Consider the following 17,744-nt stretch of genomic DNA (forward strand, 5'->3'; position numbering starts at 1 on the left):
AATACCCACTATCTTCTTCACGCCACCAGCAAATAGCACCCAGCAGTCTCTAAGAAAAGCCAAAAAAGCCAGAGAACAGAAGTTTGCGTTATATATCACCGCTCGAGACAAAGAAAGTACTGATCGTATCATGCAATAGGTAGCACATTGGCCAAGCTAATACTTATTTACGACGACCCCAGTCCATGTACAATAAGTGAATGTCAAAAAAATGGATTATATTTCTGTACTCTATCTTGTTTGGGCTCATGTGACATATCTGTGGGGAAGAGTCCATAACTCCTATCGCTCTAAGATCCAGCATGTGCCGGAAACCTTGCCCATAAGTGTGAGTTAAAAAAGGCTGTCAGATGACCTTCTACCGCTTGACGGGCGATGGCTGTAGATAGTACATTCCAGCTATTTCGAGACGAGAATTTGCGTGGATTTGGGACAGTAACAGAATCCGATCGCACATCCTCCAAAAAGTCAGAAAATGTACAAGGATAGTATGTGTACATACAACGTGTATATATGATACCAGGTGACTGGATAACTTTTTTTGGTCTTTTTCCATAGTACACCCTTTCTCCTTCGATTCGCCAGATCTATTCTTGAATAATCATTGTTTGAAGCAATTCTTGCTGCCTTGGCAAAAGAGATGGGACCGTGAATCTCGGGTATTAGTAAGAGACTAAAACTAACCAAGGAATACAAGAACAACAGCGTGTATTAGAAGAAGCAATTGAAATCGACGAATGGCATTAAAGAAAAGGGCAGTATGGCATTGAAAAAAAAAAGCAACGGCAAGAAGTCCTGGTGTACCAAGTCTTGAACAGAGAAGAGAGTGGTCATACATGCAAGAGAAAATGGCTCTGATTGAGTTTAATAATGGAAATGAATACATAAGCCATTTGTCACTAGAATATCAGCATGTGAGCCTCCGCGATCCACAGCAACGTACCACTATCCAATCCTTGGTTCCATTCCACCAAAAAAAAAAACAGGCGTAAACTTTTCAATAGCTACGGCATCAGAATAGAAGGCATTGATATAGAAGTCTTGTATACTCTAAAACCAAAGCAATACAGCACTGACGCACTCTCTGGGGTCAACATTACTGAAGCCACATCATTCCGCCCTCAGCAGCTCCAGTAAAAGCAAACACTCACTGTCAATTCTTTGCACCAGCTGTGAAGTAATAAGAAACCATTGGTAGGTGGGTGCATGGCTTAAGACTTGGCAGAGTGCCGGTAGGAAAGAACAAGAAATGAGCCACGTTGATGACAACCTTTCTCTCGCCCTGTGTAATCAACACTGTCCATCCAAGAAACCACCTTCCTCCTTTTCTTTCCAACCCGTGTCTTTCTTGGCTGAGAACTGACAATAGAACTTGCAAAAGGGTGGACTAAAAGTAAGGCCGGTAGTAAGTGCTACATGGCCATAAATAATCAGGCTGTCCATTGTCCATCGGAATATGATGAAAGAAAAGGAATATAAAAGCAGTCGGGGAGTTTGTTAAAAGTAGAACAAAGTGCGGGGAGAGAAGCAACGATGAAAAGAGCAAGTATGAAGGAAGCGAGTGTTCACGAATTGATACATACCTTCAATATCACGTGTGACGCCACATTACGCCACAGTAGTAGGCTCAGACAACTTTAATAACTGTAAAAGCAACACGAGGAGTATGCGTGTGATGCCCTTGTCGGTGATAAACAACAGCTTGGACAAAGATGACCACGACAGCAGACCTATTCCTTAGCATCGGAGGATGGTTGCCTTGCATGTAAACAAGGAAGGTGTAGTTTCTTTGCATGTGCAGCATCATCATAATCAAAGATAATGCTTGTGGTAGCTGTAAAGTAGAAGGGAGAAGGCAGGAAACGCGATTATGCAGTCTGCTTCTATAGCGTAGATAGCCGACAATGAGCATTAGCAGATACACTGTACTATATAATTATGGTCATGTCACTGTGATGAATGCGGTTACTATGTATAAAGTGGCTCGAGGTCAACGTCGTGACTACAATCAAACAAATAGCAGTAGTTACTTTTATTTCTATTCAGTGATTTTTGCGATTGATATCTGCACCATACACAAACATTATGCCTTATCATGCGATAGTATTTAACCAGCATTACCAAGTGAAAGATTGGTTTTTTTTTTTTGAATTGTTGCAAACAGATCGCAAACCCGCTTTGACAAAATGTGCATCGGTTCGCTCAGTCCCTTTGTGTCTCCCGGGCTCTTGTTTTTGCGTGTTTGCATACCTAATTTATCATCAAGTTTGTGTGCGGCGTCTCATTGTGGTAACGTTAAAAAGTCTGTGCAAAGTGGGTAACCGTAGATTCGTTAACACGGAACTAAGAAGATTGCTGCCTAGAATTAACAAAGTAATCGTTTGTTATGAACACAGTAAGCAACGAAAGTTTGGCACCTTTAAATTGCCATTCTTGGTGTGCTGTGACTGTTTCAGCGAATTGCTGCATTTCGCTTCTGCCAGGAAAAAAAAAGTGTGCAAGTTTGTTCCATTAACCGGCTACGATCCTTCTATTTTTTTTTCTTCTTCGACATCAGAGAGGGCACTAATGTTCGACGACGGCGAAAATACGGATTCTATCTTTGACGTTTTCAGCGGCAAAGCCCACGCCAACGCTCTCGATGATTTTGACGACATTGAGATGGAAGAAGAAGAGGTCAATGAAGAAGAGAATGTCGAAAACACAAAGAATCACGCACAGGTCATTGCTCCCGACAGTGGAGTGCCACCCTCTGCTACCAGTGCACCAAGCAAACGTTTACGACCTGATAACAGTCCAAACAACAACATAACTGACGACGACGACGAAGCTGCTGCTGCTGCCAAGAGACATCGCGTTGAAGATCTAGCTGCCCCACAACCGGTCGTGGCAGACACTTTTGAACAAAAAACTTCGCGCGAAGTGGCCAACATTGCTGGTCTGCAAAACGTCTCTGCAACAGAAGGCCCTCAAATTACGTTGCAGCACCAGGTAAAGAGAAAGTGCAAGAAAAGACTGCTTTGGGGCATATTGAACATTTGGACTGGAAGCAAACTGATTTAAACCTTTTGTTGTGTATATACTTCATACTATTTTGACATTTTAGGTTCGCCACCAAGTTGCAGTACCACCAAACTACAATTACGTTCCGATCTCGCAGCACGTGCCACCCAGCGATCCTGCACGAGTGTACCCATTCACCCTTGATCCTTTCCAGCGTGTGTCCGTCTCTTCAATCGAACGCAACGAATCAGTATTGGTGTCTGCCCACACGTCGGCTGGTAAAACGGTAGTCGCCGAATATGCCATTGCGCAGTGCTTGAAGAACAAACAGCGTATTATTTACACTTCGCCTATCAAGGTAGAATTCAAAACTCGTTGAAAAAAATTATTGCAAAAAAAAGAACCAAGGAAGGGGAGGGGACTAATCATATGAAACGATACATGGATGATAGGCCCTGTCGAATCAGAAGTTCCGAGAATTCACAGAAGAATTCGGCGACGTTGGCTTGATGACCGGTGATGTTACTATTAACCCCCAAGCATCATGTCTTGTAATGACAACCGAAATTTTGCGATCCATGTTGTATCGTGGCTCTGAAATCATTCGTGAAGTCGCCTGGGTTGTTTATGACGAAATTCATTACATGAGAGATTCAGGTAAAGCGAGGACAAGGGAAGTGAGAGAGGGAGAGTAAATTTTTAAAAGAAGAGTGATGCTCATTTTGTGTCTTTTTCTTCGCAAAACTATGTAGAACGTGGTGTTGTTTGGGAAGAATCCATCATCTTATTGCCTCATGCCGTGCGCTATGTCTTTTTGTCGGCCACTATTCCAAATGCTATGCAATTTGCCGAGTGGATCTGCAAGATTCACGAACAGCCATGTCACGTGGTGTACACAGATTTCCGTCCCACTCCTTTACAGCACTATCTGTTCCCCGCTGGTGGCGACGGTATCCATTTAGTCGTGGACGAAAAGAGTCAATTCAAGGAGGACAACTTCCAACGAGCCATTGCTGCCTTGTCGGACCGTCAGGGTGATGATGTTGCTGGTACCAAGGCACGTGGTAGAGGTGGTAACAAGGGACCAAAGACTTTCAAGGGTGGCAACAAGAACGACGCGCCTTCGGATATCTTCCGTATCATCAAAATGGTCATGTTGAAGAACTACCATCCTGTGATCGTTTTCAGTTTTGCAAAGCGTGAATGTGAAGCAAATGCCTTACAACTGAGTAAATTGGACTTTAATGATGGTAAGCAGTTTGCATGGATAGCGCATATTTCCAATTTTCCTATCCAACAAGACACATACTCATATGTGTGGACTGACAATCGTCCTCTCCTTTTGCCGCATAGAAAACGAACGTGATATGGTTTCTCAAGTTTTCAATAACGCCATCTCATCGCTCAACGAGGACGATCGTCAACTGGCACAAATTCAACAACTTTTGCCATTGCTACGACGCGGTATTGGTGTCCATCATGGTGGTCTCTTGCCAATCATGAAAGAAACAATTGAAGTTTTGTTCCAAGAGGGCTTGCTGAAGGTGCTCTTTGCTACTGAAACTTTCTCGATCGGTTTGAACATGCCTGCCAAGACAGTAGTGTTTACAAGCGTACGAAAATTCGATGGCAAAGAGATGCGATGGGTATCATCCGGTGAATATATCCAAATGTCCGGTCGTGCTGGTCGTAGAGGTCTTGATGAGCGTGGTGTTGTCATTATGATGATTGATGAAAAAATGGAGCCTGTTATTGCCAAGGGCATGGTCAAGGTATATCACGATTTGTTTTTCTGTGCTAAAAATGATTGCTGCGTAGTTGGTCGCTAATACAACCGTTTTATCTGTTGCAGGGTGAATCTGATCGCATGAATTCCGCATTCCATCTAAGTTATAACATGGTTCTCAACCTTTTACGAGTCGAAGGCGTAAGTCCTGAATTTATGCTGGAGCGCTGTTTCTACACTTTCCAAAATGATGCAAATATTCCAGATTACGAGCGAGGTATGTATGGGAGTGGATTAAAAGAGAGAGTGAAGAAGTTTGGCTATTTAAATATAAATTTATTTTGCGCTTCAGATCTAACACACATCCTTACTCACTATTTGCAGATCTGGCTCAGCTGGAGGCTGAACGAAGGTCCGTGGTTGTACCTGACGAAGAAGAGATCGCCTCCTATTATGAAGTGCGCAAACAAATCGATACCTACACCCGCGACGTTCGTGATGTCGTCAGCCATCCTACTTACTGTTTGCCTTTCTTGCAGCCTGGTCGTCTTGTTCGTATCAAGCACTTGGATATGGATTTCGGCTGGGGTGCGGTGGTCAACTACTCACGAGCCAAGACGCACAAGAACAAGAATAATACCGACCCAGAGCCTGCCAATTTCATTTTGGACGTCTTACTCTTCTGTGAACAGAGCAGCTCGATGTCCAAAGATGCTGAGGGAAGAACAGTAGGAGTCCTACCCGCAGAATCTGATGAAACGGGTGCTTTAATGGTAAGCTTTGCTGCACTTTATAACTATATCGATATCTCTTTTGATGATTGTGTTACTTACTAAATGACTTCATTTGTGTTAATTACAATAGGCTGTTCCAGTAGCACTCTCTGCATTGGAAGGTATCAGTCACATTCGATTGGTTCTACCCAAAGAAGTACGAAGCAACGATTCTCGCAAGTCTGTGTTAAAATCTATTCGGGAAGTAAAAAAGCGATTCCCTGATAATATGCCGCTTTTGGATCCGGTCGAAAACATGAACATCAAGGATCCTGAGTTCAAGAAACTTGTAGCGGTGAGCCTTTTTCTATGTCTGATTATGAATTTTTCTGATGATCATGGTGTACACAGCAGCTGCTAATATATACTTAAACCTTCTAGAAAATTGTCATGTTGGAGAAGACACTGCTGGCACATCCCCTGAGTCAATCTCCTGATCTACCAGTATTATATGATGCTTATGCTACCAAGGTTGAATTGACAGAAAAAGTCAGAGCTATGAAGAAAAAGATCACCGAAGCACAATCTATTATTCAACTGGATGAACTCAAGAGTCGAAAGCGTGTGATGCGACGGTAAGGACTTCTTTATATTTACTTTGGCTTTTTCGACGTATATAAAGGCTCATGAACTGATAATCATCGTTTCACGTTTCTATTCGTAGACTTGGATTCACTACACAAGCCGATGTCGTTGAGATGAAGGGCCGTGTGGCATGCGAAATCAGCACGGGTGACGAGTTACTGCTAACTGAAATGATTTTCCAAAACGTGTTTAACGAGCTCACTGCGGAGCAATCGGTAGCACTTTTAAGTTGCTTTGTGTTTGACGAAGAGGTGGATCAAAAGGCACGCATGCAGGAAGAACTAGCTGCACCTGTGCGGATGATGCGGGATACAGCTCGTAAGATTGCAAAGATCGCAAAGGAATGCAAGATGGATATCGACGAGGACGAATATGTTGCCAAATTCAAGCCCGAATTAATGGATGTTGTATACGCGTGGTGTCAGGGCGCTAAATTCCACCAAATTTGTAAAATGACTGAAGTATACGAGGGTTCGCTTATCCGTATTTTCCGACGCTTAGAAGAATTATTACGGCAGATGAGTGCTGCTGCAAAGAGTATCGGTAACACTGAACTGGAAAACAAATTCTCAGATGGTAAGTTTTTACACGATCTTTCTTTTTCCTTCTTAGTATCGTATATTAATATGTCATTGTTTTCTTTTTTTCCTGTAAAAACTAGGCATTAGCAAAATCCATAGGGATATCATTTTCGCTGCATCTCTTTACTTGTAATTTCATTAATTCATTCTTTATTTCTTTCCCTGTTTACCTTCTTTTCATATGCATTGCCGACAATAGTAACAGCACAAACACATATTTTACTATTTGTTTCAATTTACATACGGTTTTCCTGTACATGCATGTTTGTCACTACCTTGAGCGTCAAAGCGATCCATTTTTTTGGAAGAACATGGCGATAGTTGAACCGTATCGAGGCTATAGATCTTTTTCAGACGACAAAGCTTCATCTTTGACTTAATGATACATATAATGGCTATGATATATACTTAACAAGATGTATGCTTTTCGATTTATACCTGTAACACACTACAGACGCGTTGATATGTCTGGATATGGTGTACGAGTTAAAGCTATAATTTTTGAGGAGAGTAACGCTTGGGTTTACCTTTGAGGGCTTGTTATGAAGGGAACGTCGACTCAAAGTCCATCAAATTGAAAGCTGTTCTATCCCTGACAATCAAACAACTGGATTCCATATTACTATTTCTTTATCAAATATTCCATATATTCAAGTCGTGGAAGATTAAAAAAAGAGATGCTTATTTTTTAGTATCTTTGAATCATGTGCTCACTTTCCTCGAACGAAAATTGACGTATTTTTTTTAGTAATGCATAGGCGAATCTCAGTTGAGATAGAAAAAAAGCATCCGCTGGCATAAATTGGGAGAGCTTCCCTTCTCTTCCTTTATTTTTTTTTGTTTTCCGGGAAGTTTAATGGACGCGCTGCCAATACACCAAAGGCATACTTCATCTGCTACAGGAAGTCGCGCAGGCAGTACAAGCGGTAGCACGGGCAGTGGCGCTGGTGGTGGCAGTGGTGGTGGCGGGTTGAACATTTTAAAATCGCCTTCAGGATTAAGCCCATCGTCAGCTGCTGCTGCTGCTGCAACTAGTACAGCAGGCAGCACACAACGCGATCAACAAGTCGAAAAGCTTCTTAAAGAAGTCAGACATTTGAAGCAAAAAGTGGATATCCTCGACAAGGAAAACATTGCTTTGAAAAAGAGCATTTACGATCTGTCGGCACGTTACGCTGCTTCAATCTCACAAGGTGGTCTTTCTTATCGTCCGGGTCCATTTGTGATTGAGAATGACACGGCAGCTAGTTCAAAGGCAATGATCGGATCAAAAGCCCAAGAAGTTATTTCAATGGCGGTAAAAGAGGCTGGTGGAAATGTCGATGGCTACCAACCAGGTAAGTGGACGTTAAAGATAACAGTCCGGGAAACTATGGACAAAAAAAAAAGAGCTAACATGGATGAATAATATGTGTCGGCTAGGTTATACACATGATGGAAAAGCATTCGAAATGCGATACGAACTCAAAGTAAGTCGGGTCACTTTTTGGCTTTGGGGATTTGTGGATCAATGCTAAATACGCTATTGCTGCTCTTGTTATCAGGGTCACACTGCTGCAGTATATACAGTCGAATTCTCACCTAATGGAAGCTTACTTGCATCTGGTTCTTTTGATAAAACCGTGCGGATATGGGATACTGCATCAGCTCAAAAGGAGGTTAGTTACATCTCGAAGATTAGGGGCGGTTTTTATCTGGAATACGTCGATTGATGAGTCTCTCTATGCATGTGATGTTTTGTTAGATGATGTGCCTCAAGGGCCATACGCTCAATATATCGGATGTAGCTTGGACTTCCGAATCTAATATGCTTGTATCTGGAGGTTATGACGAAACTTGCAAAACTTGGGATGTGGAAACGGGAAAGCTTACTGGAAGCTTTGATATGGAAGGCTTTGTTCAATGCGTGAATTGGGATTTCATGAGTAAGTTCTGTACCCGTTACGATCACAAATCCGCCAAGTGTTTGATTTTTCTTTCTAAAGTTATTCTCTTGCTTCAGATTCCAATATATTCTATGCTGGTACTTCTCGCAAGGTGCTTGCAACTGTCGACACACGTGTACCTTCTCCTAACAACACAACAGTGATACGAAACGATGCCATGGTCAATACCCTCTACGCCTCAAGGGATGGTGTTCACGTGATTACAGGCGATGCACAGGGCATGCTAAAAGTTTGGGATATACGATCACGTACGTAGAACTATAAAGCACAAGGGAGAGGATCGGCCATCTTTAACATTAACGGATTATCTAATCGTAAAAAAACAGAAACATGCATATCTAGCACTGCCAACGGTACCGGAAAGATGCCTATTACACATATAACTATTGGACGGCGCAGAACGGATGCATCACGGAGAGCCGGTGGGTGTTTCTTTTAAAAGGTGGACGGTACAGGTTTAATTTTGCAACGTTGGTGTGCTAACTGAGCTCTCTATTTAGTGGATGACTATGACGAACCACGATATATGGCTGTCAATAGCTTTGATAACAGTACGTGAGCATTGAGAAAGAATGATAATAGTGTTGTCGAATCACCCACTCACCTATAATGATGTTTCGTATAGTCCTACGAATCTATGACCGCGGCATGGATCCACCAAAATCAGATACCCGGTTGGTTCATACACTGAAAGGATTCAAAAACAAAAACTGGCCTGTTAAATCTTCATTTTACTGTGGAAGCGGATGTAAGTATCTGGAGCAAAAAATTGCGGAATCGTTGATATGCAAAGTACATGCTATTCCTCCAACAGCGTCTTAATCTTCCTGTAGACAACGCTTCGATTCTTACACGACCTTCGGCAGCGACAGTTGGTGATAAAGAATCTGACTCACTCCTCGGCTCTGGTGGTGACTATCTAGAGCTTCCAGAGATGAAAGAGGAAAAGAGCGTACTACTTGCTACAGGAAGCGCAGATCCATATGCATATCTCTACAATGTGGGCGAGGTAAGCATAGAAAATAATTTTTTCGTGTATGCAAATTATTCAGAAGAGACTACTAATTTTTCAATTATACTGCTACTACGGTTATAGGATAGCGCAGAATTAATGCAACGACTTGAAGGCCACACTGATCGAGTGTATGCTGTCAATTTCCATCCAACTGAGCCGATTCTTGCGAGCGGTTCTGCCGACTTTACAGTCAAAGTCTGGGGACCCACTCTGTCACGAGGGAAAAAGAAAACGATTGTTTAAACAAGCCTGTATACGGCTTTTTTGTATATCATCATTTACTGTTTAATTGCCTAAAAAGCTTGTACTGTACATACAAAGAAGAAAATCAGCAACCATTTATAACAGCAACAACACAAATTTATTTATTTTTTTCTGGACTTCCGGATTATCAATTTAACGGTCGCTTTCCCCACCCCCCTTCTTTCCTTTCTTTCTAAATTTTATCTTTTCATCATGTCCTCTTCACGCCGAAGCACGGTGTTAAGCTCGTCACCGTGGTTTGGATCAAGCCAGTCTACTCGCTCCAATCGCCGCGTCACCTTGAATGATAGTAACGACGACCAAACAGCTCACAATGTACAAGAAGAACGGCCGAGTTACGGCACCAACGTCATATCATCTGCGTCAGCTGCACCAAGCGTTCTGTCCACGTATTCTTTGCTACCACCATCACCAACAATCACGTCAGACTGGCTGAAAACAGAGTCCGGTAGAACTCCTTTATTGGACGCACCTTTATACCATCCTTCGCCACCAACAGTGTCAACAATTAATGATGATTGGCAAGCGGCCTCATCCAGCAGATCAACTGACACTCCCTTAGTCAAGCGACGACACAGCAAAAAAAAGTATAATATCATACCATTCTCCTCAGCCTCAACTCCACCAGATCCACAGGATCCGGTGTCGTTGTCACAGCTTGTCGCGCCGCCTACAGCTGGCAGTAGTGATTACAAGAGGTGCCAGCAAAATCATACGCGTAGTCATCTCGTCGAGTCGATGGGAAGAACAGCTCACGACCCCGTGTCATCGTCTCAAGTGCTTACGCAGCAACGAGAGCAGTTTGCATCTCAACTGTCTCAATCACGCCCTCGCAGTAACGCTCCCACAACGACAAGGCCGCGGTCGGAATTAGCAGCACGTCCAACAACAGCTGGTGGACATCGAGATCATCGAATTATGGCGTTAGCTGAAGGACGAGGTGTTGCAGCAGAAGTTGGTGTATGCATTATTCATGCTACAACAGGCGAATGTATTCTATCTCAGGTACCTTTACAGCTCATTGATATCTGTTTATCTCAAGATGACACGAACATGTTAAAGTAAAGACATTCATATTTGAATTGGTCTCGGTAAATACAGGTCCCTGACTCTCAGTCGTATGCACGCACTCTACACAAGATCCACTTGAATGATCCACATAAGGTAAGAGTAAAACAAATGTTCTGGTGGAAAGGAGGCTATGGTTTTCTTCTCAACGTATAATAATATGCCTTAAATAAAACAAAACCAGATTCTGATGGCGAATACTGCACTGGAAGCTGGAGCAAGCCAGCTCTACCAACTAATAGAACATCACATTCCGGATACATCAATCATAGCTGTTCCTCGAAAATATTTCAACAATGATTCTGGTAGCGATAAGACAAAACTAACAACACCATAGATCAGGATTTTGATGACTAATTGCTTTTTCTTGTTGCTAATTATCCATTATTAGGTATGAAGGCTATCCAGGACTTTGGCTTACTGGAAGATGCTGCAGCTTTGCTTCTCGGATTGTCATCCAAGTATGTATGAGTTCTCAGCTCCATGCTGTCATACGCGTTTACATTATGAGGATAGTGCTAATAATTACTTAACATAGATATTATTGCCTTGCTGCAGTGGCAGCTGCATTTCGGTAGACGCTTCTCCTATCATGATGATTTACGGGCGTGAGATTACTAAATCACAAAGCACTCATTTACTGCTATAATTACTATAACAGATATGTCTCTGAACATGAAGGGATAAGCTTTGTGGATCACACTGTAAAGTTTTCTTTTCAAGGTGTAGAAGGTAGTGACATACGTTCAAGTCATTAAACACAGAGGAGGAGAGTCCACATTTCTTTTATTAATTATCATATACTAATGTATGATAATAAATCTAGGAACAATGCTCATCGGTAAGTATGTTGACGAAAAACCATGAAAAACAAGAAACGGTTGAATTCAGCATGGAAACTCACGATTATGTGCATTTATCAAATCGTTTTATCGATGTACCATTGTTAGACATTGTCACTGCCAAGAACCTTGAGATCGTATCCAACACTGTCAACCGTTCTAGCAAAGATACTCTTTTCGGCGTAGTCGATCACACAGTGACACCTATGGGCGCGCGACTTTTGCGAACGAACCTTTTACAGCCAAGTACAAACGAGGATGTTATCCAAGGTCGGCTAGATGCGGTTCAGGAGCTCGTCAGCCGTGAGAGCTTCTTGTTCAATGTTCAGTCTGCTCTGAAACCTGTGACTGATTTGGATCATATCATTGCCGATATTGCCAAGATCCCAGTCAAGCAACAAGACGTCCATTACGCCGAGTGCAAGATCAACCATGTCATCCGTCTAAAGACCATGATGACCGCCCTTAAAAGTGTTGCTACAAGTCTACAGTCATGTTCGAATACTTTATTAGTCACTATTTGCGAGGTAGATATTCTCTTAAAAGCAAAGTCAAGACTTTAAAAGCATATAATTATTACTTACAGCACATCCTTTTTTCTGCTTCTTGACACATTTTATACAGATTCTCTCTGATTCAAGACTGGGTAAGTATATTGCGATAGCAAAAGGAAATTGAACAGTGTCCTTATTGATATCTCTTTTATATATCTTCCTACTTTATAGATGACTTACAAATGGCGATCTCTGAGACGTTACATGACGACGTTGGAATACAGAAAACAAGTTTGGGGTTGAGACATCAGCGATGCTATGCTGTAAAGGTATGTTATAACACGATTTTTATAAAATCACATACCTTTTCGATACACAGTTGTCACCATGCTTACTCATAGCTTTTATATAAGTCTGGTGTCAACGGTCTCTTAGATGTTGGTATGTTTCATTCAATTATGATGATTTGATGAGTCCATGCGTAACAAAATGCTTGGGTCATTTTTAGCACGTCAAACGTATAAAGAAACTATCGAGGATATCTATGAATTGGCCACAGAATATACTGGTAAAACTCTCTTCCATCTTCATTGTGTTTAGCGGTGACCAATTCGGCAAAAAATGTTAGAACGTAAGATTCACCTTTTATTTAAAACAATAGAATCAAGCGGTCTAAACATCAAGCTGCAATTCAATGCACCCAAAGGGTTCTATCTCTCGTTGCCAGCAGATCAGCTCGAAGAGAGCACGATACTGCCCCAAGTGTTTATCAACGTGGTAAAGAAGAAAAAGCAGTACACTTTTACGACTTTGGAACTGGTAGGTGGTGGACACTTTATTTGCTCTTCTACAATCATCATAGTGATGCGGGCTGTATTCTCGAATTATCATACATAAGCATTTGTCGAATTATATAGCTAATTTTTAACAGCTGCAAAAGAACAGTCGTATGAACGAGTCTTTGACCGAGGTCTACCTTATGTCCGACAAGTATGTATGCGTGATGGTTTTTCTGTGTGGGGATTTTGTTGATGTCGTTGCTTCTGACGCGTGCTCTTTTTTTTTGCCACGTGTATACATAGAACTGTGACAGACCTCCTTCAAGTATTTCGTGCCGACATTGGCGTTCTGTATAAAGTTTCAGAAGCTATTGCTATGTTGGATATGCTATTGTCATTCGGACATTGCTGCTCACTCTCGGAGTACGGTATGCCTTACAGCCTTCATTACAGTATCTTTATTTTGAGATACACTGTTTTCCAAACATCTCCATTGTCATTATACGTACCACCCACTTGATATACTATATAGCAATTGCTAATGGTATTGATCATTTACATTTTTATTATAGTTCGACCAGAGTTTACCAACACACTAGCCATCGAAGCTGGTCGCCATCCCATCATGGAAAGAATCCAGCAAGAGCCTGTCATTCCTAATGACACATATACATCCTTATCTTCCAGCTTTCAGCTCATTACTGGTCCAAATATGAGTGGAAAGTCAACATATATCAAGCAGATAGGCCTACTGACAATCATGGCACAAGCTGGTTCATTCGTTCCTGCCACATATGCATCGTTTCGTCTATGTGATCAGGTAACTTTTATATACGTACCGACAAAATTCCTACAAGTGTTCTATATTTGTGATGACTGACAATTTTTCATACCAAGATACTCTCCCGGCTTGGAAACGACGTTTATGTTGAAGTCAATACATCATCGTTTATGGCCGAAATGCGCGAAGCAGCGTATATCATTCAGAACGTGACTAATTCGAGTCTGGTGATTATCGACGAGCTTGGAAAAGGTACATAACTGAAAATTTGTAGAGTGATGGAGCTCTGCTTCTGATTGTCGGTGTCGTCAGCCACAAAAATCAGAAACTCAACTCAAATCAATCGTTTTCTTTAAGGAACTGCACCCTACGATGCTTTAGGGATTGCTGCATCTATCAGCGAATACCTCATTAAATCAAAGGTATGTTCTATGATGATAAGCAATCTCAGTATGTAACAATCACAACAACCTTGTACTCTTCTTCATTATCTCTTTGCTAGGCCTATTGCTTCTTTACCACTCATCTGCATCAGCTCACGCGGGTCCTCAGTGTGTATCCTAATGTGGTTAATCTTCAGCTTAAGGTTGATATTGTAAGTTTGTTTAAAGCTTTACTCTCCAAAGCGTATGGACGAATCTTAAGTGATTGAAAAAAAAAACAGCTCCTCATCAATAGTAAATGTCATATTCTAGCACGAGAATACAGAGAACAGAGTTTGTACCCTTTCGTACTCATACACTGTCAAGGATGGCTCTGTCGCTACTGATCAGCATTACGGTATATTAAATATAATTGCATCTTGAAATACATTGAAAGCTTTGTTACTACTAGAATTCTTAACTTGCAATAATCCCACATTAGGTCTTAAGACAGCCCAGCTCATGGGATTCCCGAAAGATATAATTGCTTGCGCCCTTGAACTGACTGCAAAGGTAAGAAAATGAGGTGAGACTGGTGTGGTCAAAGTCCTCCTCGGTCCAGTCATAAAAACATTTTTCAAACGTGTTTTGTCTAAAAAATCGTATATAGCTTGCAGCAGATACATCCGAGCAACAACAGGAATCGGACGACGCGCGTATGAAATCTGGATACTCTTCAGAAGATAGTGGCTTACACGCTAGTAGTTATCAAAACAACAACAAAGCAGGTCAAGTAGAAGTAGCAGCGGTTGCAAAAAGAGGGCAAGACAAGGATAGTGTTTCGCAAACCCCGAGTAATAGTCTAACGACGACTACCAATGCCGCCGCACATCGCAAAATTCTTTTGTGGGCAAGTATTACAAGGCAATGAAAAAGAAGGCTAAATATTGGGAAGGAGATAATGATTATAAGATCACCATTTGTAATATTCCCCCCACCCCTGCTATATAATATTAGTTTGCGGACAAGATGATCCAAAATCAAGGCGCACCGGATGATATATGGAACAGCCAACTGCATGATATTAAAGATGTGCTTCGTCACCATCTTTTCGGTATTCGGCAATCAACAACAGCCACTGTTGCTGAAGCCACCATGGACAATGCTAATAATGGAGACATGTAGCCTATGACTTATATTACAGCTCTAAGAAATAATAATAATATTGATGTTGTTTCACTCTTAAAACTCAATTTTACTGCCGTTTTTGCCCTGAATGACATACTAAGACACTATTACATAGTACAGCAACTGTGACAGAAGGAAAAAATGCAGACAATAGGGAGGATTGTATGATAGTTGTAGTCGAATGTAACTTGTCCGATTATTGTGTATGTATATGAAGCTCGTCAGCTCATATGTGCTGTATCACATGAATGCAGTGCTGATTGCTGAGTGTACAAGTAATCTGACAGCACTCAGGGACGCGTCGTCGCGTGCGGACATTTTTACTACACTTCCTTCTTTGACGCGTTATACTGACAACAAACAAGGAGAGTCAGGAAATGGAAAAAGTCGCGAAACGCTTAGGAGTATACTCCAAACTGGAGAAAGGTAAAAACATAATGTCGGTCCATTTGTTTGCTAATTTACTTGACGTTTATAAAACTCTTAATACATATCGACGTGGTAGTGGGACTTGAATCGCCAAACGATGTGTTAATGAAAACAGTCGGTGATCTACAAAGAATTTTAAATACTGGTGAAGCCGAGATCCTCGAACTGTTTCAAGCTGCTGCAGCCGAAGTATATCCTTGGAGGGAGCGACGCGAACTAGTAGTGCTCTCAACTGCCAACACCAATAATAGTCATATAACCGAGACCATTACCACGGGCGATCAAGTTATTGATCGCATACTTGGAAGCGGGCTTCCCTTGGGTTCTGTAACTGAAGTTGTTGGAGAGAGGTGCGTATTTTTGCCTTCGCTATCCCACCTGTCAATGTACAGGACGATGCAATTGCTACTCGCCCTTTTGCTGATTCCAGGTTACATATAAAATTTACATGCAGCTCGTCAGGAAAAACACAACTATGCCTTCAGCTCTGTTTATCCGCACAAAAGCCTGACGCTTCTATACACGGAGGTGAGCTATCTTTTTGTCCTAGCACTCTTTGTCTCTCTGTGGCATTGGCTAAGGAAATATTTTCTTCTATAAGGATGTAGCAGTTGTTAATGCACCATTCTATTTAAAAACATACAGCTTCAGTCTATCTCCACAGCGAAGGCCATTTTCCGGCCGTTCGACTGAGTCAAATAGCACAAGCATATGGTCAACAGTACAACCTCAATCCCGACATAATGAAACGCTCCATTCACACCATGCATCTTCCTGACCGAGAAACACAATATCGTGTGTTAAGCTACCAGCTACCTGTATTACTATCACGACACAAGAATATCAAGCTTGTGGTAATCGATTCAATCAGCGCACCTTATCGTGGCGACAATAGCAGCGGCGGAGAAAGATTCGAACGCATGAATGAAATTTGCGAGGTTGGATCGAGGTTAAAACGGATAGCACACGAGTATAAGATTGCGGTGGTCGTAATCAACCAAGTCTCTGATACGTTTGTGGCTGCGACCAATCACAACAACAACAACAACAATAGTAACAATAGTAACAGCAGCAGCAGCAATGCCAATAGCAATGATCCACACGAGGAGCTTTTGGCACTTTGGATGGACTTCAAATTGGAAGGGTTCAAGAGATCGCCAATCAATATGTTTTGGCCATCGCTGACCAAAAAACCAGTACTGGGCAAGTCGTGGGCAACGTCAGTGACTACACGAATTCGGCTGGCACGATCCATTATGACAGATATTGCACCGACACGTAGAGCATTGTTTGTTGAATTTTCACCTTTAGCCTCTCGATCTGGTTGTGAAATTGTTATTGACGACGGCGGTGTACGATCAAGACTGTCGTAGCACATATGTACATTATATTTCACATGACTAGGATACATCCGAGGCATGAGCGAGCTACTATCACATTCTGTATATGGATCTGAAGCTCTTAAGCTCGTCATAACAGCGTGCATAATTTGTACAGTTGGCCCTTTTTAATATACCAAAAAAATCGACCAATTCCTGAAATAAATGTCCAGTTGTTCAGGGAATTCATGATAAAGGGCACTCTGCATCTAAGTCAGGTTGCCTCACCGTCTGTAGAATTACATAATCAGTCCCATTCATATGTACTGGCGATACAATTACTTATTAGACCGTACACACATACACCTTCGGAGAGGAAGCAATTGATGATACCTGGTATTTTGAAATTGTCATTTCTTGACCTCACTTTCTCTTTGTATGTACAAACGTGGAGCTCAGGGTTCGCATCCTGTAACATACGTATGTTTAACATAAGCTCAAACAATATCAACAAGTAATTATCATTATGTATGTTTTTCAAGTGATTCGCTAGAATACATTTGTAGTATCTTGTGACTTTTATCAAAAT

At 41.7% G+C, this 17,744-nt stretch overlaps 5 protein-coding genes across 5 annotated transcripts; all 5 read left to right on the forward strand.

The window, feature by feature from the left end:
• The first annotated feature begins 2,049 nt into the window (after positions 1-2,049).
• Positions 2,050-2,613, forward strand: BDB00DRAFT_405680 (uncharacterized protein). Its single transcript, XM_053117264.1, has 2 exons — positions 2,050-2,313; positions 2,397-2,613. Exons 1-2 carry the CDS (start codon positions 2,187-2,189, stop codon positions 2,513-2,515), a joined length of 246 nt encoding a protein of 81 aa, XP_052979293.1. The 5' UTR covers positions 2,050-2,186; the 3' UTR covers positions 2,516-2,613.
• On the forward strand, positions 2,569-6,801 carry BDB00DRAFT_764411 (rRNA-processing arch domain-containing protein; the record flags this gene model as incomplete). The annotated part of the gene is made up of 12 exons (XM_053119456.1): positions 2,569-2,761; positions 2,831-2,991; positions 3,107-3,361; positions 3,456-3,660; positions 3,756-4,253; positions 4,357-4,775; positions 4,856-5,006; positions 5,114-5,502; positions 5,594-5,797; positions 5,884-6,077; positions 6,167-6,663; positions 6,749-6,801. 12 exons carry the CDS (start codon positions 2,569-2,571, stop codon positions 6,799-6,801), a joined length of 3,219 nt encoding a protein of 1,072 aa, XP_052979294.1.
• A 653-nt stretch (positions 6,802-7,454) lies between these two features.
• BDB00DRAFT_405839 (WD40-repeat-containing domain protein) lies at positions 7,455-9,906 on the forward strand. The gene is made up of 10 exons (XM_053117265.1): positions 7,455-8,005; positions 8,091-8,137; positions 8,213-8,326; positions 8,413-8,593; positions 8,671-8,862; positions 8,941-9,036; positions 9,115-9,165; positions 9,240-9,362; positions 9,448-9,623; positions 9,721-9,906. Exons 1-10 carry the CDS (start codon positions 7,525-7,527, stop codon positions 9,724-9,726), a joined length of 1,467 nt encoding a protein of 488 aa, XP_052979295.1. The 5' UTR covers positions 7,455-7,524; the 3' UTR covers positions 9,727-9,906.
• Positions 9,907-10,631: 725 nt separating this feature from the next.
• Positions 10,632-14,509, forward strand: BDB00DRAFT_764311 (DNA mismatch repair protein Msh4; the record flags this gene model as incomplete). Its single annotated transcript, XM_053119449.1, has 18 exons — positions 10,632-10,898; positions 10,995-11,057; positions 11,146-11,266; positions 11,353-11,422; positions 11,500-11,535; positions 11,623-11,711; positions 11,912-12,330; positions 12,428-12,449; positions 12,529-12,626; positions 12,711-12,738; positions 12,806-12,865; positions 12,959-13,116; positions 13,229-13,287; positions 13,380-13,504; positions 13,649-13,896; positions 13,974-14,109; positions 14,215-14,279; positions 14,360-14,509. 18 exons carry the CDS (start codon positions 10,632-10,634, stop codon positions 14,507-14,509), a joined length of 2,214 nt encoding a protein of 737 aa, XP_052979296.1.
• Positions 14,510-15,725: 1,216 nt separating this feature from the next.
• Positions 15,726-17,664, forward strand: BDB00DRAFT_976212 (P-loop containing nucleoside triphosphate hydrolase protein). Its single transcript, XM_053129921.1, has 4 exons — positions 15,726-15,833; positions 15,913-16,186; positions 16,291-16,364; positions 16,482-17,664. Exons 1-4 carry the CDS (start codon positions 15,785-15,787, stop codon positions 17,207-17,209), a joined length of 1,125 nt encoding a protein of 374 aa, XP_052979297.1. The 5' UTR covers positions 15,726-15,784; the 3' UTR covers positions 17,210-17,664.
• The last annotated feature ends 80 nt before the right edge of the window (positions 17,665-17,744 follow it).

This window comes from Zychaea mexicana, assembly GCF_025766255.1.
Source record: "Zychaea mexicana strain RSA 1403 chromosome Unknown BDB00scaffold_40, whole genome shotgun sequence".
In the NCBI taxonomy this organism is placed as follows: Eukaryota; Fungi; Mucoromycota; class Mucoromycetes; order Mucorales; family Lichtheimiaceae; genus Zychaea; species Zychaea mexicana.

Excerpts from the sequence above, each read along its gene's own strand:
- BDB00DRAFT_976212 (XM_053129921.1), top strand. The coding sequence starts at position 15,785 with ATGGAAAAAGTCGCGAAACGCTTAGGAGTATACTCCAAACTGGAGAAA. Across the intron at positions 15,834-15,912 it reads ATACTCCAAACTGGAGAAAG|TGGGACTTGAATCGCCAAAC; the intron begins GTAAAAACATAA and ends TCGACGTGGTAG. Across the intron at positions 16,187-16,290 it reads ACTGAAGTTGTTGGAGAGAG|CTCGTCAGGAAAAACACAAC; the intron begins GTGCGTATTTTT and ends ATTTACATGCAG.
- BDB00DRAFT_405839 (XM_053117265.1), top strand. The coding sequence starts at position 7,525 with ATGGACGCGCTGCCAATACACCAAAGGCATACTTCATCTGCTACAGGA. Across the intron at positions 8,006-8,090 it reads TGTCGATGGCTACCAACCAG|GTTATACACATGATGGAAAA; the intron begins GTAAGTGGACGT and ends TGTGTCGGCTAG. Across the intron at positions 8,863-8,940 it reads AGTTTGGGATATACGATCAC|AAACATGCATATCTAGCACT; the intron begins GTACGTAGAACT and ends GTAAAAAAACAG.
- BDB00DRAFT_405680 (XM_053117264.1), top strand. The coding sequence starts at position 2,187 with ATGTGCATCGGTTCGCTCAGTCCCTTTGTGTCTCCCGGGCTCTTGTTT. Across the intron at positions 2,314-2,396 it reads CGTTAAAAAGTCTGTGCAAA|TAAGCAACGAAAGTTTGGCA; the intron begins GTGGGTAACCGT and ends TTATGAACACAG.